The sequence below is a fragment of the Sebastes fasciatus genome, chromosome 2, assembly GCF_043250625.1.
Source record: "Sebastes fasciatus isolate fSebFas1 chromosome 2, fSebFas1.pri, whole genome shotgun sequence".
Lineage (NCBI taxonomy): Eukaryota > Metazoa > Chordata > Actinopteri > Perciformes > Sebastidae > Sebastes > Sebastes fasciatus.
Genome location: NC_133796.1, coordinates 29,409,022 through 29,434,881, shown reverse-complemented (window position 1 = coordinate 29,434,881; position 25,860 = coordinate 29,409,022). Strand labels below are relative to the sequence as shown.

General features: G+C 42.5%; 1 protein-coding gene across 6 annotated transcripts in view; it reads left to right on the top strand.

The window, feature by feature from the left end:
- Window positions 1-25,860, top strand: part of zfhx3b (zinc finger homeobox 3b) — a 365,979-nt gene that overhangs the window by 314,155 nt on the left and 25,964 nt on the right. For 5 of the 6 annotated variants that reach the window (XM_074617828.1, XM_074617854.1, XM_074617819.1 and 2 more), the window contains one exon: window positions 24,274-24,381. The exons of the other annotated variant lie outside the window; for it this stretch is intronic. In XM_074617828.1, coding sequence (XP_074473929.1) covers window positions 24,274-24,381 — 108 coding nt within the window. The remainder of the gene's footprint in view (window positions 1-24,273; window positions 24,382-25,860) is intronic. 6 annotated transcript variants of the gene reach the window in all.

The following is a 25,860-nucleotide window of genomic DNA, read 5'->3' as shown; positions in this document are numbered from 1 at the left end:
TGTTTAGAAAGCAAGCAAAGGTCAATTTTCATGCTACTTGCTCGGTAAGCATACAGGAGAGCATATCGAGTCAATTCAGCTGCACTGCACAGTCAAGGGGGAAGGACGTTCTCCTTTTTTGCATTAGTCGGCTATGTTGGACCAAGTGCTGCTATAAAAACATTTTCCAGTTTCCACTCAGGAGGCAGATGTTTTTTTCTTTTTTAAGTTGTAATATTATAATGATATATGTGCACTTGAATAGCCAGTTTGAAAGAAATATATTGATGTTTTTCCAGAAATACTCAGGTGTGTGATCTGAAATTATGAGCTACAGCCAAGTCAAAAGAACACAATGATATAAATGTAGATTGTACTGAACTGTAGATTAGGGGGATCTATTGGTAGAAATGGAATATAATATTAATAAGTATGTTTTCTTTAGTGTATAATCACCTAATAATAAAAATTGTTGTGATTCGTTAGCTTAGAATGAGCCCTTCATATCTACATAGGCAGCGGGTCCTCTTCATGGAGTTCGCCATGTTTCAACAGTAGCCCAGAACGGACAAACCAAACTCTGTTAACCTTTCCTGCTTGGGACGAAGTCGATAACGTTACTCACTCCCATCGCCGCCGCTCTCTCTCTCTCTTTCTTCACCACTCACTTACCACATACACACACAGTCTACGCACTGGCTCTGCTCCAAAACACCTACACTACTCTTACAACAACTGGCTCTAGATAGGGTCATTCGTGTTTTTGCGTCGGCCACCCTAGCTCTCCAACACGCTTGGCACACGGGAGAGGCTCCTCACTTCACCGCTAGATCCTGCCAGATCCTACACACTGGACCTTTAAGGTACACTGACACATGATCATTTCATTTAAGATTTTAGCCTGTTTTTCTGTTCACTTTCTATCACCGCCGTTCGTAGCTATACCTACAAAAAGTAATGCACTGTAATTTGTATATATCCCTCAAAATCAATTTGTATGCAATCCTCGAAATCGTGAACCAAGAAGTATAAAGAGCGACAAATGCCGAGTAGGGAGGATGTCGGGGTGGACGGGTGGTTCAAAAAAACACTGCATTTGGCCGAGGAGACCGGTGTTCATGACCCGTGTGAAACCAGAAGTCAACGTTGATTTATTTGTCACGTAACTTCCGTACATAAGTCACACCACTGCCAGAGTTATTTTAACCCAAACCACGATCTTTTCTTAGATCACTTTTGTAGCCTAAACCCGACTAAGTCAATCTTTTCCTAAACCTAACTAAGTAGTTTTATTTTGAAAAGACTTGAGCGGAAATTGACACGTGCGTTACGTGTTGCTGGACATTCGAAGGAAAACACAAAAAATGAGGAATAACTTTTCGTAAGAAATCATAAGAACTGTTGTATGAGAATACGTTGACCAGAAGCATATTCTGAGCTGTGATCAACTTTTAGTTGCAAGGGGACATACACAGAAATCCAGGTATTTTTCAGTGAAGATCAGTAATAACAAATAAAAATGGTCAACCTTAGCGGTGCCTGGGGGTTCTCTGGAAACGAGTTCCTCTCATGTATATGGTGAATATTTCAAGCACTTGGGAAAGCTGAGATGGGGCACATATTTGTGTGTGAGATGCAGAGCGGAGAACACAGTGGATGTGTTTGAATCCATGTCACAAGTCGTTGTTAGTCTAACAGACAGGCCAGCGCTCAGAAGCTTACTCCATTTAAGGTGGCACAGGGGCCAGTATGGCAGCCAGAATTAGGAAAAATGGGCTGTGTTTTTGTCATGTTAAACCGGGCAAAAGAATCTAATTGGGTGGGGGAGAGCGTATGGCCATACCTTCTTTGTTTAAGGGCCCTCTGCAGTCACTTTGCAGGACCCATTGTGCATTGACCACAATAGCATTAGTTTGTGCTCTTGTTCTGGGCTCTTCTTTTCTCCGGCTCTCTGCAGTCAGCTCCTGTCCGTTCCACTCTGTCTCCACGCTTCACTTCCACGCTCCACCAGGAAGGGACTCGGAAACATGCCCCCCATCATGATTACCTCAACCTCGCCTATCCCGTATTATCCCACCATCACCATCCTCAATCCTTCCTGTCCTGCTTTCTTATCCACACTATTAAAAAGATACAGATAGAGAAGGAAAGGCTCCTTTTTTCTGCTTTGTCTGTAGTCCACTTTTGCCCCAAGAAGAGAATCGTTATATTCTCGTTATCAGTTTTAAAGAATCCAATCATTTAATGAGAAATTATTAAAATTGATTGCTCCATGAGTTCACAGACCGTCTAGCCACGAGGTCTTGCAAATGTGCTAAGAATGATTTGTAGTCATGAAAATAAACTTGTTTTCTAGCATCATAAAATAATAATGGAACAATTATTCTTTAAGTGACTTTTGTTGCCATGAGTCACCATCATCCAATACAAAACAGCTGCAAATCTGACTCACTCTGGTTATTGAATAGACCTTGACAGTGGTGCAACACTGAAAATGACTTTCAATGGGAAACCACTGGAGTATACCCCAGTACTTTGAAAGATTCCTCTCAAGTGAGAGTTTTTTTAATATATATATATTCTTTTATCTAAAGATAGTGACCATTTTTAAATTAGTGCTTGAGCCATACCACAAAGAAGAGCACTTACATTTCATGGTGTCTTCTCAGAGCAAGCCTGAGCAATTCTTATGTTGCTTGGTGACCAAGCCTGCTACTTATTGTGGATTATAATGCACAAGAAGCAAAAATACATCTATGGCCTTGGTATGCTGTAGAAAGTGGATCCAAACACCTATTAAATATTTCTAAATGTGTGTCTTGCAGAATGTGGTATAATCAACAGCAGGCCTTTCTGCATTACGACCTAGCTTACAGTCTTTCCCTACCTCCAGCAAATCCATGTGCAAATTGTATAACAACTAACCTCAGTGTATTTAGTGCATTGCTAATGGCCCTCTGCCTTGTGACGGTGTAATCATGCGTGATAAAAACCGGGCCCAACTTACTAACCTAGGAGCAATCTTGTGTGCATTAAAGTGTACCTTTTTTGTTACAAAGGTCATTCATAACTTGGTCGCGCTGTTGATGTACAGTGAGAGATATTGATTGATTAATGCATTAAGTGCTCACAATCCATTAGGTTCTGTGAAAGGGACTGGAGGGAAGACTTGCTCTTTCTCTCACTCTGTGTTTTCACCTCTTCCCGTTGTTCAAAGGGCATCATTTTTTTGCTGGTGAAGTTTAAGGGACAAAAGCCCGAATATCTGCCAAGTAATGCATTCAAAAGAACATTGCTCCTCATAAGTGTCAGTTCAATTACTCTGAAAAGCTTGACAAGGAACTGCTCTTACATTAGCCTGCTGCTCATCCTGACCCACAAAGAATACATTGTTCACATCCATCTACTGTAAAACAAGCATACTTCAGCATCGATGACAACGATTGTCCTCTTTGTAATACAAAGAGAGTGAGATGTTTATTTTGAACATACGGTTGCTTCTCCAAAATGATGCCATTTGACACTTCTCATTGCTATCACCACTTATTTGAGGAGCAGCATAGACCATAAGTCAAATTCAGTGATGACGAGTATTATTTTCAACCCTGCAAGTGTTTTAAACTAACTAAATCAGAGTAGACACAGATATGCTTTTTCTTCCTCAGACTTTGTGTACCTTCTCAGGACGGTTTCCAGAACCAATGGGAGCAAGGGCCACGGGGGTTACTGCCTTACTACTTAGTGACAAGAAATAGGAGACCTTTATCGCCTGGGCCTTATGCAGGGAAGCCTGTGAAAGGGGCCTGAGAGTCAGTCATTACCTTAGAAACATGGGCTGCATTAGAGATTCATAACAGTGTGCCATCTCTGCACCTTTCATCTCCACCAGGGCCAGCTCCATTAGGATCTTTTATCTTTGTGCTGATGGCTGCTCTTGATAATGGGGCTGCCGAGAAATCCCAAAAAGTAAAGACTCACCTCTGACACTGCTGGCCCTCCCTTTCTTCAAGAAGAGTAGTACATCAGAGTACAGTAGAAGATATATACGCTCTAATGTGCAGTCTTAAAACCAGATTTGCTAGATTTTTTTTCTTCTTTTTCAACATTTTTTTACATTACATTTCCTCAAGAAGTTGATATCAATTACTGAAGTTTAGTTAAAAGGTGCTGTCCCTCTCACGTCCCACCACCTTTGACACTACAGTCTCATCATGGTGTTGACGATCCGGCCAAAAATGCAAGAATAATGAATATAATTTCTATATTTTGCATTTCATTTTTTATGCATGCTATCAATCAGCGCGTCTCTGCTGCCCACATGACCGATAACGTCTCGTAAGGTTAAGGTTTAGTCAAATGTTGGCATTCTTCCTGCTGAGGCCCCCATGAAAATGCATTAACGATATCCAAAGCCTCATTGAAAACTTTGCTGTTGGGCAGGCGAACACAACTGCATAATGGTATAGTAATTCATGCAAGCCAATGTTTTTCAAATGTTACAGTAATTATGAGAAATATTCTTACTTTTCCCCCTACATAGCCGCAGCAGAGCAAATCTCATTTCCAAGGCAAAGCGGAGAAGGAACACACTGAATAATCATTGTGTTTAATGCTCTGGTCATAATCCCAGGTTTTATGATGGTTTTCTAATGATTTTCTAATGATGTTAAATATTAGTAGAGAGTACAGCCATAATTTGAACACAGCGGCCGTTTTTTTTTTTCCTCAATGCTCTATCAGCACACCCGATTGCGACTACAATGAATATTGCACCGGGAATGAGATTTAAGAGCCATCCCTTTTGGTGTTTTATTTTGCCGTCTCCCCATCTGCCATAAATCCTCATTGCTGTGCGCTTGAAGCCTCCGCCCTTGCCTGCCTTCCCCAGGTGGGAATACAATTAGGTGCAGGGGCCATTTCATTCAGTGCCACTGTCTGTCCACCGCAGTCATTCGTAAAAAACGCTGGAGCTGTCCCAGTGGAGAAAACAGTGGACTCCAGGGAAATATAAAAAACAAGGGAAGAAGAGGGAGAGACACAGAGAAGGAAATAGTGGCGAGATGAGCACAAAGACGGGAAAAATCTCCAGAATTGCTGTCAGAGGAGATACAAGCTTGGCCTCTGATGAGTGACAATTTTGAGCAAAATATGTATTGGAGACAAAGGCTTTGTCTCCTTCCTGTGCCTTTTCAATGAATTACACCTCTCCACCCCCTACCCCCAGCTTTTTAATTAAATGGCTGCAGCTCCATCTCTCTATCCGTAGCTCCCCATTACAGAGGCTAGATAAGGGATTGCTATCTGTAGCATGTTAAGAAAGGCTGCTGGGCAGCCAAGCCTCATGAAATTTGTCACAAGATCTCATTTTCCTCATTGCCAGACGTGATGCTTATAATTGATGTGGAGGCAGCAGTAATTTATTGGCCGTCTGCAATTATCATCCCCTTCTAGCAGGGGGATGTGACTGCAATTTATAAGTGTGTGTGCTTGTGTGTTGTTGGTGGTGTGTCTGCGGTTGGGGGGGGGGGGGTTGACATTGTATCGTATAAATTAACGCAAAAACATGTTTCTCCTTATCGCATGGTATATGTGTATATGTGTGTGTGTGTTTGCCACTTAAGAATGCAAATTAATGACAGGCTCCATATCATAAACAATATGGGGCCTGTAATGCAGCCACGTTCAGCTGAGGTGTTGAGGCTGTTGGTGCGCCAGCTGGACTTTCACACACAGCCGGGGGGTGGAAGGGCAGCCAGAAGCCTGGGAGATGGGGGGGGGGGGGGTCAGAGAGGGCGGGCCAGAGGGGCAGAGTGGGCTGGTGGCGCAACCCTTTGTCCACAGCTCCTCCTTATGTCTTTAGGGTTTGTTTTCACATAGTAAAAACAGAGACAATGGGGCTAGATTGTTAATAATGTGGCCGGCTGAAAAGTGAGACTGTCAGACTTAATGCAGTCAGTCATCTGCACTATGATACAAGTGACAAAAGTGAACTGAAGTAATAGTGGGTAACAGAAAGCTTCTCACTGTGTAATACGCACCTAAAATGATTTCAAGACACCTCTTTAAATTAGAGTGTATAGAGTTTATGTATTTGTCTGTTTGTGCTGTTCAGTCAAAAATAACAAATTTATGATCCGCAGAGACACTGCATTGATACAATCTGCATTCATTAACATTGGAACATCATTAGTGGTATCAATGCAGCACTTCAGCTCAAAAATTAGGTAATTCATGGCTTCTCTGTGCTATATAATGGGAACTCACCCGGCTGCATGGGGACAGTGTGCTACAGACAGTGTTGTCCACACATTAGCAATGGTGGCCGCGGTTGTCTTCGGTCTGGGTCTATCCGTTTGCCTCCATGCAGAATGCACTTTATTAGAAAATTCACAAAAAATACACTACACTTATTTAGTTGATAATAGATTGATAATATTTGCTAGACAAATAGATAATAATAATTATGAAATAAAGTTAATTGAGATTTTATTATATTTTCACAGACAACATCACCATTTTAGCTTCACACGCTACTAATGCAACCGAGGGGGAAAGTCTCATGTTCAGCGTCTCGTTCTTGCCGTGTTTTGCACTCTTTTCTATGCTCTGCTCTGTAGAAGAGTAGCAGGTTTAGTGGTGCACAGATTTCCCTGTTGCACAGCGGTGAGCTCCATGGTCAGAGCGGATTGCTGTCATGCCATGGTGGGTAAGAGAATGAGGAAGATGAGGGCTGTCACCAGCCGCCACTCTGAGCATGCTCCCTTTGTCTGGGGAAATGGAACCTGTTTGTTTTGTCTACCTGCACGCCTGTTGTGTGCAGTTGCCAAATTAGACTTTCAAATCAAGAAGCCAGTGGGAGACCAAGACTCTAGTTTTCTCCTTCCCTTTAATAATCATCCCTGTTTACTCTTCAGGGAGTCATCTTTATATATTTTTTTTTTCTTAAATGCGCCCTCTAAGCAGGGAGAGTGTCTTTAATAAAGCAAGCAGGCAGAGCGCCATTCCAACATGTGAATTGCACAGGAGAGAATTGAGAGATGGAGGCAATAGAGGAACACCGGAGGAGGGGGGGAGTGGGGGCTGCTGCCGCTGCACCCTTCATGCTATTATCTTTATGGCATAGCAAAACATGCTTCAGGCAATCAGCATGAAATTGTTAATTGCTCAGCCCACTTGTGTGTTGCTCAGGGGACAGGGGCCTTCAGGAGGTCCCGCATCGAGCGAGCAGGGGTTGTCCGACTAACTGCCTGCGCGTCTGGTCTCTCACACGACACACAACACTGTCCAACAAACATGTTGTCTCCTCTCACTCTCAGTGACCTTCACAGAATCGCAGTGGCAATTGCCAGAGGCGTGTTCCACATAGTGTATTTAAGAATTAATTGTAGCTGCAATACAATATGTGTTTGTGAAACAGGTTTTGCTCACAGTGGAGTGGGCATAGACTTAGCTTAGTTTGGATTTTCACAATGATGTTTGATAAAAGGTAAGACAGGAAGAAATGTAATAAAATATTAAAAATTATGTTTTTATTAGTGTATAATCACCGGAAAAAAAGAATCGTTGTGTTTTCCTTTACGCTTAGAATGAGTCATTTACATCTACATAGGGGTCTTCATGGAGTTCGCCATGTTGCTCTGCCATGTTTTAACAGTAGCCCAGAACGGACAAACTGTTAAACTCTAGAGAGAGAGCCTTTCACGTTTTTATATTACCTGAAGGCCACCGTAGTTCTCCTACACGCTTGTTAAACTGCGGTATCGTGATCCGCAGAGTGCAAAACCGTGGTACCGCCAACCGCCATCTGACTTCCGTTGCTCCTAAAGTAGTGTTATTATGGTAAGCATGGCCTCTGAGCGGGGTGAACGGCGTTACCACGGTTTTGCACTCGGCGGTTCACGTTTTGGAAAGGGAGGAGTAAGCGGAGGGGTACTCAGTTGGTTGCCATCTGCAACCACACCTCTAGATCCGCCAAATCCTACACACTGTCCCTTTTAATATGTAAAATGTGTTGAAAATGCTTTTTTTCTAAAGATTATATGTAAGCATAATTTAGAGACAGAAAAACGCCATTTCTGTATCTGCGGTATTTTCCCAATAGATTCAGCTATACTGTCATTGTATGTCGGCCTATGTCAGGTTATTTTTGTCTGTTTTCTCTGAAATGTAATGTGTGATGCCTTTTGGTCAGGGAGACTGCATGAGATAGGAGTCAGAAGTAGGTGAACCCAAACCCTAGGCAAAAAACAAATTTTTTTTAAGATAGACGCATGAGGCATGAGGATGTTCATCACAGAGGGCAATGTTGGCTCCAACATGGTTCCAAGAAAACAAACGCAGCTCCTGTTCCATGAACCTCTCTCACCTCCCGGCTCCAGGTGGCTCAGAGGAGGATATGTACTGTAAGACGTCTCCTCACAACGAACACCACCCCTCCCGTTACATGCTCAGTCAGAACATAATGCCCCTCCTCCTTGGCTATCAGTTTTGTTCCTGTTGGGAGAGAGGGGAGAAAGAGCAAGGTTACACAGGGCGTCATATTAATGGGGCCTGTCATGCGCGTTGATCGTCTTAGGCGTGGAGGAGGATGAGCGCTCAAAAGGTGTTGTCTTCAAATAGGATTTCTGCAAGTGAGACATCCTCGTTGGGCGATATCCCCCTCAGAGCAGCCACTTTCTTATAGAATGATCTGTTATTAAGCAAATGAAGTGCTGCGGGCCCAACGGTAAATCCCTCCACTTTGTCATGGTGTGCTCTCAGTTATCACACCCTGCTCCCTCATTCATGCCTGATGTTCTACCCATTTCACCATGTTATACCAGGGCACACCAGCCTCGTATTTGGAGCACGCGTGACACACGGAGGATTCCGAGTTGTAATCAATGACTCCTTAAAAGGTGCATTGATTTTGTATAAAAAAGGAAGTTAGATTATTCTCCTGAGTAAAGTTAAAGGCACAATTTGTGATACAAATGTAAATGGAAGGAAGGGTAGGCCCCATACTCAATATGAAATCTAGGGATCAGATTCTTCTATCACTTTAAAGGGGACCTATTATGATTTTTCTCTTTCCTTTAGTGTGTTATATAGTTTTTTGTGCATGTAAAAGGTCTGCAAAGTTACAAAGCCCAAAGTCCACGCCAAAGAGAGTTACTCTCCCCCACAGAAACACTGCTCCTGAACTGCCTGAAACGCCTTGATTGAAGTCCCGCCTTTTCTTCTGTAACATGGTGATGTCATACCTGACTAGTGACTGTTTGGCACGCTCTCAAAGCTACAAAGTTAGTTAGAGCAGAGCTGGAGCGGAGTCCAAAGATTTTGGTTCGGTTGACCAATCACAACAGTGGGCCAGCTGACCAATCAGAGCAGACTGTTTTATTTTTTATTTTTTCAGACAGAGGGTGAAAAGAGGTGCTGCGGCACAGCCAATATGATAAAAGTAAAGCGTTTTTTGAACATTAATGCATGTAAACATGTTATAGTATAAACCCAAAATACTGTACATGCACCTGAAAAATAGGCAAAATAGATCCTCTTTAATATTGACTTTTAATATAATGACTTACAGTACCCTAAAAATGTAATCTTTTCAGATGCATTTATTTCGAATCATACCTACTATAGAAGTGATTAGTTATGTATGTTAATATAACTCACATTTCTTTAAGCTACTGAACTTTTTGCAAAGAAAGCGATGAAGTGCAGTTAGAATATCAAGTTACAGTTGTTACAGCATGTGTGTCAGATCAGTTGAACCGTCTTCCTCCCGGTAGTGTGTGTAGCTTGTATTTTGCACCTCCTGTGTGTAATTCCAGTACTGCTCTCACTAGTGGCCAATCAGTGAGACATAACATAACATCAGGTCCATCAGTCTACTGCGCAACGATTCCAGTTTAAGGAACAATTAGGAAAATCTCTTAATGAACTGTGGTTTGACGTGGGCCTTTTGTCCTGGGCCACCCAGATACATGATAGAGCAGAAAGAAGGGGCGATGGGAAGGGGGCGGGTAGACAGGGGGGAATGGCAACTGCTAGACAGGAATTGATTGCATTAATTGATATGCCAATATGTAAGCTTGTTACATCCACCATTGCTTAGGATGATGGCTAACAGGTCCTGCTGATCAATGGAACCAATAAAGGCTTCATCCATTAATGAGCAATGTGGTAATTAATGTTATCCCTAAACCAATTACCTCAGGCAGTGCATCTACAGGAAAGCGCAGCAAATAGTCCGACCAGGTTATCTCTCTTATACTCTTAGCAATTTTCTCATGCTGCCTCTTTACGGCTCTGTGAGTTAACATGGCTGCACTCTCGCCCGGTCTATTCACAGCCCATAGAAATAGAAAATATTGTCAAGTTATTGCACAGCTTATTAAATAAATTGAAATATTTTTTTGAAAAAGAGTCAGTAAGAGTTAATATTGTATTAAAGTGACACTAAATTATGTGTTGCCTCGGCCTTGAAGTTCCAACCAGTTAAAGTAGTCATATTCAAACCTAATGCAATTCATCTTCTTCCTTTATATGAGGATTCATGCGAGGATTCATGCGTTAAGAGCTGTAACTTTATTGTTTCTGTAAGGACCCTTCTTCTTTCTCTCTACAGTTTATCTCAATGTGCTCTTCCTCTCTAACTCTATCTGTACTCAGAGGTACAGAGTTCGTGTAAAGTCTCAATGTCCCCCGTTATTCACGCAACAAAACCATTAACCAATAGTACAGATGACTAATATAACAAACACTGTTGTTGGACAATAACTCCACAAGCATGTAATTATTACACCTCTAATTATATATGTTCCATGAAGTGTAGCTTGTGGTGAAGAACGTGTCTATAGTGCGTGTCCATAGCCACAAAAGCCTGATTGTCTTGACAGTTGCAACAAAGAGCGAGTCAGAGCCAAGTAACAATCCACAGCTCCCTCTGATAGACACACTGTCTGTACATAAATAATAACAGGCTGACAGTATGAATCAATACTATTGTTTTTATGTTTTAAAGTAAGAATTGTCTTACCTGGAATTCATTACCTCATTCATTGCTCAACATTTCCATTCATCTTGTACACGTGATGTAATTAAAACAGGGTTTTCTGCATTTCAGTGCGCTGCTCATGTATAGCGTGAGAATTGTAACTGTAAGTCTGACTTTGGAAACAATAGAGTGTTAAGTAAGTGACAGTCTGCTGCTTGCTGGGCCCTACCCCTCCATGCCTTCCTCTGCCCATTTACAGTAAATGCTTTTCACTCATTGAGCATTACATGCCGGCTGCAGTTGGTTTCAATTAATTATGGAGGCTTGTCTGAAAAATGTGTTTGTTTTGCTGTGTGAGGCACACGCATCACTCGCATGTGTTAATTTTGTTATAAATTTAATAAGTAACACCTAAAATGCATTCATATATTCATCACTTATTTCTAACCTTCAGGGGAGAGCTGTAATGAATATGTAAAAACAAATAAGGTAGTGGGAAAGTGCATTTTTACACTTAAAGGAACAGATTTAACTAAATAAGAAACAGAACTAAGTGTGAGATGATGACTTATTAGTTGGTACAAGCCCTTTAGACCAAAATCCAGTTTGTGTAATGGGTGTTGCAGAAGTGCAGAAAGGCCCATCTGTCTCTCAGCCTATTATCCGAAGCCTTAATCGGGACTTACAGCAGGGCAGGCTAAATAAACAGTAAGTAAGTTGTCTTGGGTAGAGGAACGTCAATGCGTGCAACTTGCTCAAGCCTTTGCTCTGAATAGTTCTGTATTGACCCCTCAGGACCCCCCGAGAATTCCCTAATTGAAAATTAATATTGAATCGATGCCGCGGGCCATTTGCATATTGATTATAAACATCCAGGAAGGCACCAAGTATGTCCTGGATCAATAGGGCCCTTCTGCAGCAGGCCGAGTGCACTACATCACATGGCAGCTGCCTGCTCCTGAGGTTAATGACTGCTGCTTGTTAAGGAGCTCTTGTCAGGTAGAATCCAGCCGCAGGGTCCTTCTGCCAAAACTGGCAGCAGGTGAACTGCGGAGGGTGGAAAAGGAGGTACGGATGGAGAGGATGAGGGGGGAAATAGGGGAGTCGGGCAAAGCCTTATGTTTTAAACGACACAGATTCCAAGTTTATCTCTGCATTAGCAACTTGTAAACATCATTGTTGCTCTTTATCAACCTGAGTTTTTATCTACTTTTTGTTATTTTGTGCCTTAGCACCATGAAGAGGTCAGAACTCCAGCAACACTTGTAGTATATTGAACACATTTATAAGACCAATGTGTTTTGGCTAAGCCACAAGTCAAAACGCGTTAAAGTTGTTCTGTATAAAACAAGTGTTGCTGGAGTTTTGACCTCTTCAGACCTTTTCCCTTCTCCGTGCACCCAAGTAGGTGAAGTTGTGCCAGAAACCCCCACCGTGCCTTGGCACCCTAGCATTGAACCCTGACCACTCCGTAGCACAGACCATAAAATACTACAACCATGTGTGTTTGCACAGTATATGTGTGTGAGGATAAAGTAGGGAGGCTGATCAAAGATAACACCGACCGTTTCCAGCCCCTGAAGGGAGAGAAAACAATATTAGGTAGATCAAAAAGGCCCTTTTTTAATTTGAAATGAAACTTTCACAGCATTACAAGACAAAGGAGACCAAGAATCCTCTACTTTAAGGCACCGATTAAGATTCAACACATACATTCCTCTCCCAAACTCCCCGTAATGGTTTCCACATGTTGATCAGATGTAAGAGGTTGGAGGCGGGCAGGAGAGATGGGGATGGCAGTGGAGACAATGGAGTGAAAAGGTTAGATGAAGAAAGAGAGCTCCATCAAAACACCTTCACTGGTAACCTGAGCGTAGACTCCAGCAGAAACCTGTCTTGCTGGTTTAGTGGCGATGTTGAGGCCTGGTTTAACTAATGGGGCTCTCTAAAACCGGATGATTCTCTGAATCCACAGGAGACAGCAGACCTGGTGTGAAGCACATGTGAGAGCAGCTTATCCTCCAGTCTATGAAAGGCAAGGTCTTGAATTAATGCCTCTGTGCAGACTGTGTCCATTCCCCCCCCCCCCCCCCCCCACCCCCCCCACCCCCCACCCCCCCTCTTCACCACCGCCCCCACCCCGACGCACACCCTGCACTGGGAGCTAGGGTCTGGGAGCGGAGAATGGAGTGCCGGGCCCGGAGAACCAGGCTGCATCTGATTGCTTCATTACAGGCCCTTTCATTGACTTGGTTGCACTGAACTGATGAACTGAGGCAGTGGACAAGAGCACATAATAGGAAGAAATGAATTCTTATCACAGCCTTCTCAGGAGGCCACTGGTCCTGGCTGCATGGAGCCAACAGGAGCCATGGCTGAATGGAGAGGAGGGGGCCCATTCATGAGCCAGGAGCAGGATCTAGACTGAGGACATGATGGAGCTTTAGGATGTTGGATCAGTACACGGGGGAGGAACCATGAATCCACAGAGAGCTGTATTATTGTAGGCGGCTTGTTTTAATGATTAGTTTGGTGATTAGTGTTTGCTTTCTCCTGGTAACTGACACCCATGGCATAACATTTTTTTCAATTATTTATTCCAGCAGTCCTCCAGGGACAGACTTCTGCTAGTTAGAGTCCCCGCTTTAGGCCCCGATAGCAGCACCCAAGCACCAACCACTGAGATGAATAATTAATTTTGTACCTTACCGGGTTCTCGCCCCTAACTCGCCAACTTCTGGCTAATGAGTGAGAAGAGTCTTCTGCAGCAAGGACAATAACGGCACCCATTATAAAAACAACAGCAACACTAACAACCACAGCCATGCATACAGTAGAAGATGCGAGATAGCACAGCACCAATTTAGCAGCAGACTTGGTCTCCATAGGGCAGGGGTTGTTAATCCCTGACCGTGCCTTAGAGAGGCTCCACAACTCCGACCAACCTGCTCATTTCCATGCCTACAGTACATGCAGAGTCAGCACTGAACGGAGGAGGAGGCGGCGGCTAGAAAAAAACCCTACGTTTTACAATTGCTTCAGATGTGATCCTTAGACCATTAACATCACCCGTAAAAGTAAAAGTTACCTCCAATTATGTGATGTTGTGTCATCGTAATGCTCCACAAACGTGCATAAATTAAAAAAATGTATACAGTGGAGACTGCTGATAGGCCGATCTCTCTCCCCTCTGCCTCCCTCCTGCCATCAAATCCCCCTCCACCCACCCCCCCCCCTCCCGCTCATACCTGTTCACTTGGCACAAAATGGATGCTGCAAAGCCATTTAATTGGCCTCCACTTCAGAATCCAAGGGCATTTGAAATGTCTCTAATAATATCTCTTCCCCTGCAGAGCTGTTCTTGACAGTGTTTGGTGAAGAATGTACTTTGTTGTAAACGGCTGCCTTGCTGCTAGTGGACATCAGACAGTCTTGGTGCTCGTCCTGTGATCTTTTGGCCTCAGTGATTGCTACTGGGGTGCCGTGGGTTTTCTTTTTTTTGCATGGGGTAAAATGTTACAAGAACAGTATCAGGCATACTAGTCATTTTGGTCATTTCAGAATAGGCGGCCCGTGTTTTAGCCACATCATCAGTTCCATTTTTTTCCTGTCTCTCCGTCTCCCTCTCCTGTGGCTGAGCCAAAGATAACTGAGTAGCAGTGTTTGACTGTAATCACTCCAAGTCTCTTTCTCTGGAGAGCAGCACAGCGGGCAGCGCGGTTCCACCCCTCTAGGAGCTTTCAGCCCACTTTCACAGTATTATGACATGTTCATGAAGAATCAGACAAAGACAAGTTTGTTTATGTGTAATGCACAAGCACATGCCTTTAAACTGTATGTTATTTGGATAGATCTATCTTCTAATAATCAAACCGCGGTTAGAAAGAGACCCTCAACTGAACCAGTCATTTGAATAACCTTTACAGCAATAAAAGGAGCCGTCACGCAGGGTGCTCTGTCAAGTGTCATTCCGAGGCATTTCTGAATCTCAGGTAAAATTGAAAGCCTAAAGCAATTTGGCATACTGATTAGGCTCAGATTAATACAGGCTGGATATACCACTGAGATTAGAAGGATAACTAGTTTAAATGATGGTTGAGTTGGTCCATTGCATCCCATCATCTGGCTCTGAGTCTATTTTGTAATTAAGGCTGTAAGGTGTGCGCATAATCAAATAAATAAATAAATACGGCTGGCAGAATTATGCGATAATAAATTAATACATTACAAGAAGTGAATAAAGGAGCAGCTAATTGCATGAGATGAGTCTTTTTCATTAGCCTTTTGAGAGGAAATTTCATTATATGCATCACGAGCCATACTGCCAGATGAAATCCCGTTTTAAAAGTATACAAATAAGAATAAAGTATTATATTAGTAAAGAGTCATAACACTGCATTTGAATAGACATCTAGATGTGATTTTGTTATCCCGTTTTGATTTAGTTTAAAACCCAGTTTTTCAGTGGCATTTAGTGTCAGCCTTTTTTTGGGAGATAGTAATAAAAATATATGACTTTCTGAGTAAATGTTTTGATTTCAGATTGGACTGAGACATAACCTCACTCAAATATCGACACATCTGCCTTGATAATAATCTATGAATACATCTATAAACTAGCAATAAAAGTGATCTGTGCTACTATTCTGGCTCACCAACTAAAATAAGATGAAGTATTTGACATACTTACACTACACCTCGCAGTATTGATATTCAGTTTTGTTCGCTTTCTCCAGGCCTATTGTTGTAAGCAAAACATAAAGTTGGTTAAACGCATCTCCAATAATTGCGCTGCAAACTTGGTTGATTATTTTGTACATAATTACAGTGGAAAACAACCTGCCTATTAAGCCTTTAATGGCAGTAATACAGAAAGCAATTACCATTACTTTGCTGCTCACACTGAAAATAAAGATTTCTCTAAATTAAAAAGATCCTCCGACTACTGCTAAGGCTAATTGTGTACAGACATCTGGTTGTACATCATTTGTAAGGGCTAAATGCTGATCAGTTAGGAAGGCCTTTACAAGCTGTGTCCTAAGTGTGTGTTTTTGGGACTGCTCTGCTGCCAGGGAGTCTGATAGCTCTTGAATTATTTATCTATCAGGCTGCTGGACGGTAGTCACGGCGACCTAGGCCCCGTAGTGGTTGTCTGGCGACATCTCCCTCCAACAGTAGCCATTAGCAGAAAGGGGTAGGGGTGCTAATGAGCAGGGTGCAATGTGCATGGGACCAGAGTTTTCGAACCCGTCCTCACATATAGACCCTCCGCGCTGAATAAAGACGCACGAAAGATTTACAAAGATCTGAGTGCAGAACTTTTTAATTAGGGGGGGAAAAAACGAGGTTAGAAAACGAAAAAGATTGAAACGGAAAGATAGAAACAACCAGCCGTTTTCCTATTAAGGAGAAATGTCAAGCGCGGTGGTGAAGCAATAGTCTGTGTGCATCCCTTTGTTGTCCTCCCTGACATTGAAGGCTAATTTTTCATGGTTATTTGAACTGGAAAATGAAAGAGAGGTTTGCGATTATTTCCTATAAATGACAACACAATCGCATTACGCTTCAGTACAAACACAGAGAGGATATTGCCTTTTCATATTTCATGTGAAAGTAATGGATGGGCTATGCAAAGAGGAACAGAAAGAAAGACAAATGGTGAAAGAAAGCTCCCTGTGTTTGATTTGTATTAGAAACTGAATGGATAGAGGTAGCAAGAGTTTTTTTTTTTCTTTTTCAATAAGTGGTAGCACTCTCATGGATGTTTTAAAGTGCCTGTGCAGTGTAATCATTGGATTTCTTTAGCAATTAGCTATGAGCAACCAGCCGGGGTGGTTGTTAGAAGAAAAGTTGCACAGTGCAGTCTCCACTAGAAAAATATATATCCATAGTGAGGTCCATACACGCACTGTCTGCAGGTATATCTGTACAGCTGTGGGATGTAATAAATAAAAATAAGCGTAATAAATAAATAAAATCAAACACCATCCTCCACCTCGCCTCTCAACTATCCTGAAACGTCTGAACTTAGCAGGCCGTTAACACACATCAATGATCCCATATATTTTATATTTTAAATAAATTGATTAGCAAAATTGGTATTCATAACCTTGTTGAATTCTGTTTTATCTGGGCGCACGCTTTCATAAACAAACAGCCCGTCAGGCCCTGGGCTGTGGATGGAGACAGGGAGGCAGGATGACCATCGAGCAGGATGGCAAGCCAGCCCGCTCTGGAGGGGCACGCTGAGAAATGTGTTTGTGTACTTTAAGTTTGCAAAGATTGAAGGACTGGGCAGGAAAGCCTCTGCCGGCAGGACTCATTTAAATAGGACCCATGTGGGAGCCGTGAGCCGGACTCCTAACACGCGCCGAGGTAGGCGCTACATACATCCAGCCATGGCAACATTGATTTTCTGAGCTAATACCTCCACAGAACAGTCCACAGGCAGATGGATGCACTACAAAGATATGCAAATGGTGCATTCGATAAATCGACAGGCAGAGATCTTTTTCAGACGGTCCACTGTACTGGTCTGCAGTGCCTAAAAGGAGAGATAAACAGATAAGTACCTGTTAATGGACACACACATACACAAGTGTGCACACGCAGACAAACATACAAGCACCTGCCTGTACCTGGGAAAACTTGTATCGATCCCAGAATTTCATGTTTCAGAAAAGCACATCAAATAAATCCAGCATCAGTTTTTTAATATGAAAGTGTTGTTTTTAATGCAATATTTTTAATTTCTTCAAGCTTTTTGCACTATATTTTGTGTATAATAACAAAACAAACTGTGGGTATAGTCCTATTCAGTGCGCTTATTAGTCAGATATGAAACAAAAGCTGCTGGGTGTATGTCATATATAATAGATGTGTGCTGTCTTGTTAAGCCCAGCAGGCTGTATGTGGCTGTGTCTCTACGGAGATAGGCTCTGAAGCTCGCTGTACCTGGTAATTAAAGAGAGTTTGTGGCAAAAGCCAAACATCAGGAGAGATGAGCTATGAACAAAAGAGCTGTGACAGTTTCAGGTTATGTGATTTTTGCGTCCCCTTTTTTGCCAAATGAAAAATCAATACATTTTCCGGGTTATACATATTCAGAGTGTCCACCGTGCTTCCGCCCTGATGGAGAGAGGGGCGGGGGACTGTGGGCTTGAGTGGGGGGGACTCGCCTGTTCGCCTGTCATAACTGTACCATCGCATTTTCCAACCCACTGGTGAATATTTCAGAGTTGATGTGATTGCCCTTCATGACAGCGGTGATGCTTTTTTTTTTTTTTCAGACACCCCTTCAGCCACCCCCACACTCCCGTCAACCCACCCCAATTCTGTTTGGTCCCTTTGAATAGCTGCAAATAGGTGAAGGCATTGTAGTGTAGGCTGGAGGAAAAAGCAAAAAAAGATGCATTAATAAAAGGAGGTTGATTTAAGAGGAGGCAGCGGTGGAAGACGACGAGCATAAATGCGTGGCGGGGGGTGGCAGGGAGGCAGAGTGACTCTTTGTGCAGGACAATGTCCCTCAGGCAGAGTAGATGGAAGAGCACTGCCCGGTGATGTTTTTGCCCCATATCCAGGCTTTTAGCCCGCCGTCCTAGCAGGGAAAAGTACAGCCTGCATCTTCCATTGTGGACATAATATGTGTTAGCGAGCGGTCATCATCTTGGACATTCAAGGAAGTCACAGTGTGGTATTGTGTGTGTGTTTGTGTGTGTGTGAGAGCTGGGACAGAGGAGTGAGCAGTCCCTGAATGCTCACTCCCTGTGTAGCCACATTAACCTAGATCCTCCTCTCCTTCATCACTCAACTAAAACACAAAGAGAAGAGAACTAGAGCGGCACTCACTTTATCCACTTTATTTGCAATGTATCTAAACATGCCATTATCACGAGAAGTATTTCTAATTAGTGTCATTTCCCACGAGATGGCACGTTAGGGAGCATATTTAATACATCACATGGTGCTTAATAACAGTTCCTAACTTACTGAGCATCACAAAAAAAAAAAAAAAAGCAGCCAAATTATTATTTTTTTCTGTTAATACATGACTTCTCTGTGGGACTCTTTGTGACCTGAATGCGGTGAGCGGCCGGTGACTTTGAAAAGGCGAGGGGGGATCAAATGAAGTGTTGTGTGGAAGACCTATGGGGCTGGTTTGATGAGCAGGCACCGCCGGGAGAGCAGCAGAGCGGGTGGAGGAGGGGAAGCCACCATATTGTTCTAAGGCAGTGTGAGCTATCACTGCTGTTTGTGATTAACTCGCCGTTTAAAGTTTTTTTAGTTATTAGCTGCCCTAACCCCGTACCCCTCCTCCATCTCCTGCTCCTCCTCCTCCTCCTGCCCTCAGCCCCATGGAGACACAAAGTATTCATTCACATTTAGATCCTGAGGTCACAGCAGGGCCAGCAGGGAGAGGCCAGCGAGTCCCCCCGTAGACAGGTCAGGAATCTAACACGTAACTCCGACCAGCAGCGCCGAGGTAGCTCGCTCTTCTTTCCTTTCAGAAAGTGTGTGGGAGAGAGGGAGTGAGAGAAGAAGAGTACAGAGGCAGATGCACTTTCATTTTGTGTGTGTGTGTGTGTGGCAGGTCTTGTGTGCGTCTTCTGACATTTTACTACATTGATTCTGATGTGCAATTATGTGTATTTTACTACACTTTCATTCATTTGAAATATTACTGTTTGCATTTTTCGAATGTATCTCATATTTTAAGTTGACGTTCACATAATTTAATACAACTGGAATGCGTAAGGTTGATTAACATACATACTGTGTCTGTATGTTATTTAAAAAGTGTTTACATTTTAACTCCGTTTTATGCTTTGTAGTGCTGCGGCCAGTATGGTTACTGATGTTGTGGTTTATTGGGTGTTCATAAGCAAAAGCCCTCTTGTCTCTGGCTAGATTGTGGGCATGTTTTGCTCTGTTGTGGTTTTATGAGAGGTATGTGAGGACGTAAGGAGGGAGAGCGTCTATGAGTGAGTGTGTGTGTGTGTGTGTGTGTGTGTGTGTGTGTGTGTGTGTTGGAGGGGGGTGTTTCGAGGGGTCGCAGTGTTTTCCTGTGTGTTGTGCTTTTAAAGGGTGGTGTGGGGGTGTGGGGGGGTCTTGTGTATGGGGCGCAGAGGTGCTGATATGAGGAGCGGACAATGCATGAAAGCCCTCAGCATGGGTCCTGTGTCTCATTGTCCCATGGTACCCTCCTGTCACTTTCATTTTGCACCCTCTAGTCAAGAGTCAGGCCAACTTTGATATAAGGAAGGGGTGCAAGGGATGATGGGGGGAGCAAGAGGGGGATTTTTAAAAAGAAAAAGTAGGGGAGAAAGATAGAGTCTGTGAAGTGTGAAATAAGATTGCTTTTTATCCGACAGTGCAGCGTTAAAGAAAAGGAAGCTGTCCGGCCCTGGATAAAGCGGAGGGGGTTGGGTGGGGGGTGGAGGGGGGAGCACACACCTCTCCGATTTACAGTGCGGTCCTGTGACACCTGGTTAAAAATGATAACAATAATCATAATGAGAGTAATGAGAGCTTAGACACACAGCTCCACACGAGAAGAGCCCAGAGAGAAGCAGAGCTCAACCCTGCACTCGAGAGCCGATGGAGAGGGAGAAGCTCGGCTCAGCCCCTTCCATGCGCTGGTTCTCCAGGACTCACGAAAAAGCCATGCAGAGACAGACAAGACAGCGTTGTTGACTCGGATACTGTATATGCAACAAAAAAAGAGCAGCCTGCCACTGCAGTTTGGGGGGAAGACTGGAGTCATTCTCAGGTAGGACTGCTATTCTGTACTTTAAGAAAGGCAGTTATCATCATAGCAGTGTATTCTGCTGAGGCCAAGAATGGAGGAGGAGCCTGACCTAGTGAAAGATATCTAGAGTGACTATTATTACTTGCTGCTGCTCTTCTCTACAGTCTGGGAAGGAATACTGGAAAGTGCAGTGGTTACCATCAATTATTTATTAGGCCGTTTGTGCTTGTCAGTCTGATTAGCATTAGTGTAATCACTGCTCTTCAGGGGAAAGGAAGGCCGCTCTCTCTCATCTGAAGGTAATCTTGCCGTTTTCAGTGTCTCATCTTCACCGGACGCCTCTTGCATAGCATCTGCTTTTGTCATCTCCACATATTTCTTCCCTTTTCCCCCCTTCCCCGTGTGTTTCTGTCTGCTGCTGCTGCTCGGCCCCCTTCCCCCCCACCTCATTAATGTGTGTGAGCAAGTTGCTCTCTCCCAGCTTGTATAGAGTGACACCTATGGGCCTGAGTAAGCCTCTGCACTCACTTGCAAAACACAAGAGGGGAAGCGTCTGTATGGTGTGTGTGTGCGTGTGTGTGTGTGTGTGTCTGTGAGATGCTGGAGCAGAGAGCCCATGGACTGTCCCCACTGAGTGACTGGAAGAGCAAAGCTGATATTTATACGCTCAGAACAGATGAGTGTAATCTCTGTCGGCAATGGGCTTATTCAGCTCGCATGATTAGATTAATGGAACTGTTTCATATCATTGTATTAGGATGGTTAATGAAGACAATTAATTAGAAGACAACCTTCAGGCTATTGTCCTTAACATCTCTCAGATTTGGGTTAGAAATGGCCTGCTGCCATAGCTTTGAGTGTTTCTCCTCATCTATTTTCAGAGTTAATCTTTGGCTACAGTTTTAGTGTCTCTTCCATTTGCATCCCACTCTTTAGGCCACTCATGACCTTTCATTAATTATGGTGGGCCCGGCTTTAATCATTCTGTAATACCGTTGGAGATGAGATGAGGAATAGGCGAAGCCATTTGCCACTTAAAGATGTAACGCCCGCTCCTGGAATTAAATGTCTGCATTTCTGCATAAATTATGGACGGGGCTCTGTGTCGTCTGTGCTAAAAGTGTCACATATACGTTGATTAAACATCTAAATAAAGAAGTATTGGAAACACAAGGAGGAGGAAATATCAGTGTGAGCATGTACAGGATGTGTGCAGGAAGTTGGGGGCGGGTACAGGGAAGCTGAATAGCATTATGATGTTGGCTGTCTATCACAGTAATATTTAAGCACAACGTGTGTGTTAATGTGTAGGTGGGGAATTACAACTACAACGTGTCACGTCGCTAAGAAATGGCACCTTGCCCCGTTTTTTTTAAAGGTGAAAAAATTTACCTGGGGATTATTTTGTAATCTGAGCACCTGTGCAGCGGTACGGTATCCTAATTCTGGCGGAGTTGTGGGTATTTATGCAGGCAGGAGTTAGATGGGATTTTGGGACTCGGTAGGAGATCTCTGGTTTTTCTGGGAATGTTTAAGATCCGCCTCGCCAGCGCGGGATGGGCTGCACTGCATGGAATTCATGGGTTGCCTTGGAAACATAATAGAAACATGGTCAAAAATAAAAGATTATAAATATGTGTGGGATCCAGGGAACTCTTAAATATGCTTTTTTTTTTTTACAAGGAGTCAGTCATCTTTTTTAAATATCTGTATTTAAAAGAGGATCAGCTTTTAGCAATAATGTGTAAGAACACAACACATGCACCAATCCCTCTGCTCAGGGTCCTATACAATATTTCTATCGGCAAGCAGGAAATGGAAGATAAAGCTCCTGCCCTGCATTGACTTAGATATTTTTTTTCTAAACCCCATATGTATATATCTATATGTATATATAAACATGCATTATACAATTATATATTTTCATAGCCATAGCGTGTATTCAGTCAACCTTTAACAAGTGAGACGGTTTTATATGTGCCTTAAAAATAGCAGAACATGTTGTAGATACTTTGTAGATATTGTTTTAGCCTACAGAGGAAAAGACAAAGTAAATTTTCTTTCACATACACTGCAGAAAAGGAAATGTCAAATAAAAAAAAAAAAAAAATTTCCTTTAATGTATTTTTCATTTACTTTTTAAACACGACTTATTTGCATCTGGGAGAAAAATAGTTTCTGAATATTCCATCTGACTTGTCACCAGGAAAGGGACTGTGAGAATAGCCATGTGTGAGTGTTCAAAGTGTATCTGTGATAATGACACATACCAGAGTTTGAGAACACGATGTCAACTCTATGTACGGTGTATGCAATGTTTCACGACTGACAGGATAAACAGTAAGCGTCGGGGGATAATGTAACGTCATAAAAGTGGTTTTGGTGGTGGGTAGTCATGTGGCGAGCTAAGATTGGATGTGTGATGACTGCAGGGCTGAATACTTGAACAGGATATTTCAGAAGCTGTTGTAGCATTGTCAATATATCAATAGCTCATAGAGTAGAGACCTGAGCATGAAAGCATTTTCAAAAGAGCATTTAAGTACATTTGCTGAGAATTAGCTGACGTGTGTAATAACTGATAGGGCCTATTGACTGCGGCCTAGTTTACTGTTGTCAAATCAATGCTGTTGCATGCAAGTCCCACTACTTTTAAACAAACTTAACAGGCAAAGGGGATGTTCAGGGCGGCACTAGAGGGAAATAAACAAGATTGATGCCCTCTTTATTATCTGTTTTTGCTATCTTTTCCTCTGTGTGTTACTTACAAATGGCGTTATCGGATATCCATTGTTTGGACTTCGATGCTCCTAAATGGCCTGATATATCGAGCCGAGGCTTTTAAGGTGGTTACAGGGGATTTCTGCCTTTGACTTGGCATAAAAATAAAATGAATTGTTGCTCTTGAAGTTTTAAATATTTATGATTTTTTTTTTTGCAATGGTAGGATAGAAGAAGTGAAATGAGGCTTGTGTTGGTAAGTAACCTAGCAGATTGCTGCAGAGGACAGTAATGTATGTGTATGTTTTTGTTCATGTGTGAGAAAGAGAGTGGGGGGCTCGTCTACTATAAGGTCTTTTCTTTTGAAGGATACTGCTCACTCAATTATTTTTCCATCTGCCCACTTCAGGCCACATGTGTGCTTTTTTTTCCTGCAGTTTTATGTCCACATTAAACAGAGGAAACCATATTTGTGTCATGGTCTTGAAGACATGGAGAAATATAATAAATTAGCTCTCAATACAATATACAATACAAATATAATAACAACAATAATAATAGTTCTAAAAAAAAAAAAAAAAAAAAAAAAAATCTCTCTATAATCTTCCCCTATAATTCAACACTGATTTTATAGTTCTTGTCAAAACAGATTTCACAGTGATGATCAGACAGCGCAGGACAGAAAGCAGATTCTGCCCTCTTTGTCTGCTAGCCTTCCAACTGTGTGTCAGCATATGTAATTGTTGCGAGCTCCTATAGAAAAAAACGCTGCCGTCCCTTTAAGTGCTTCCACCAATTCTGATGGCGTGGTAATTTACATATCCCGTCCTCCCTCCCCCTTCAGGAGAGCTGAGTGAGGATGTGGAGGCTGCTAGTGAGACCACCACAGACCAGGAGGACCAAACCAAAGACAGAGAAAGTGGGGGGGAGAAGGAGCTCACCAAAGGGACAGGTAAGGCCAATATTTACACCACACACATTCAGGGAATACTACTCACATGTGGCACTGCACCTGAATGGTGCTGAACAACAGGCCTTTTGTCTAATTAAAGTAAACCTATTTTAACAAAAATATTGAGAGCCTTTTTAAGCATTAAACAAACAAAAAAAAACTCCCTAAATCCTTTTTTTTCAAAGGCTGCACTTTTCATGCTGCAGGTTTCCAGGCACTAAATCCCATCAGATACAGTTAGGATAAACCATCAATTTAGGTAATACGTTCAGGTGACATGTGACCCGTGTTTTGTCTTTGCTCAATAGGGGATGTGAAGAGAGGGGCCTGCATGTGTAATTCCAGCTGAGCCATGTGTGTATACACACACACACACGTGTGATGGCAATACTCCCCTCTCAACTTTGCTACACACACAGGCACACAGACAACACTTACCTGTGTTTAATGTTATCAGATCAGGATGGTGTTATCTGTTGGCGTCTTTATTGACAGGTGGAGGTGGTGAATCCTGAGCACGGGGCTGGGCTTAGGGCGAGAGGAGGAGCTTTAGGCCTAAACAAGATCTGGTCCTAAAGGGTCGTGTAAAAAAAAAAAAGCGTTTTGAGCATTTGCAAGTGCTTTTTTGTTGCTTTTTTTTTTTATCTGACTAATGTTTTCAAATTGTACACTATGTTTCCAGTTTGAATGGTTCTGCATGCATTCAGCGTGGATTTTTCTTTCTTCCCTGTTTGTTGGGCCAATTATGACAATCACTACACCACGTGGTGAACAAAAGTTTTCAGCTTTGAGTGATATTTGGGTTTTGGTATGATTGCGGTGTGTCTGGAAGGCACTATATTGTTTCAACAGAAGGACCGTTTATAATGAAAGATGACAGTACTATTTTATTATTTCTATTTTATTACATTTTTATAATTGTATTGTCTCATGTGCATTGGTCTCAAATTATCAAATTGTTAAATTGTTGAATTGTTTTTGTCTTTTCTGTTGTTTTCATGGTCCATGGTCAATGTTTGATCAATTTGATTGTTTGATTGATTGATTGATGATAGTAGAAGTACACCCCCAGTTGAGGTTCTTATAGCAGTTGTGGTTCTATTGTTGGTGGTTTTATAACTAGAAGAAGTACTTACTGTAAGTAAGAACAGTTTTTGGACTAGTATTAAAAGTAGAACCAGCACAGGTGCTAATTTAATATCACTGATAACTTTGTGTGGTAAAAAAGTTTTTTCATAGATTGTTAGATGTGTGAACGATGTCGACACTTGCAGTACTTTTAACACCGAATTTGTGCAGCTACCTTTCAAACTAAGCTGCACAGGTTCATGTCCTCGACATGAATGAAACATGGTCTGAAAGTTTAACGCGAGAATCTAAAACTTTAGATTTTGTCCCACATACCGTACGGCGTAATGTGCATCTAATTTTATATATAAAGATTTTGTTTACCCATAGTATTCAGATTTCTGAAACATC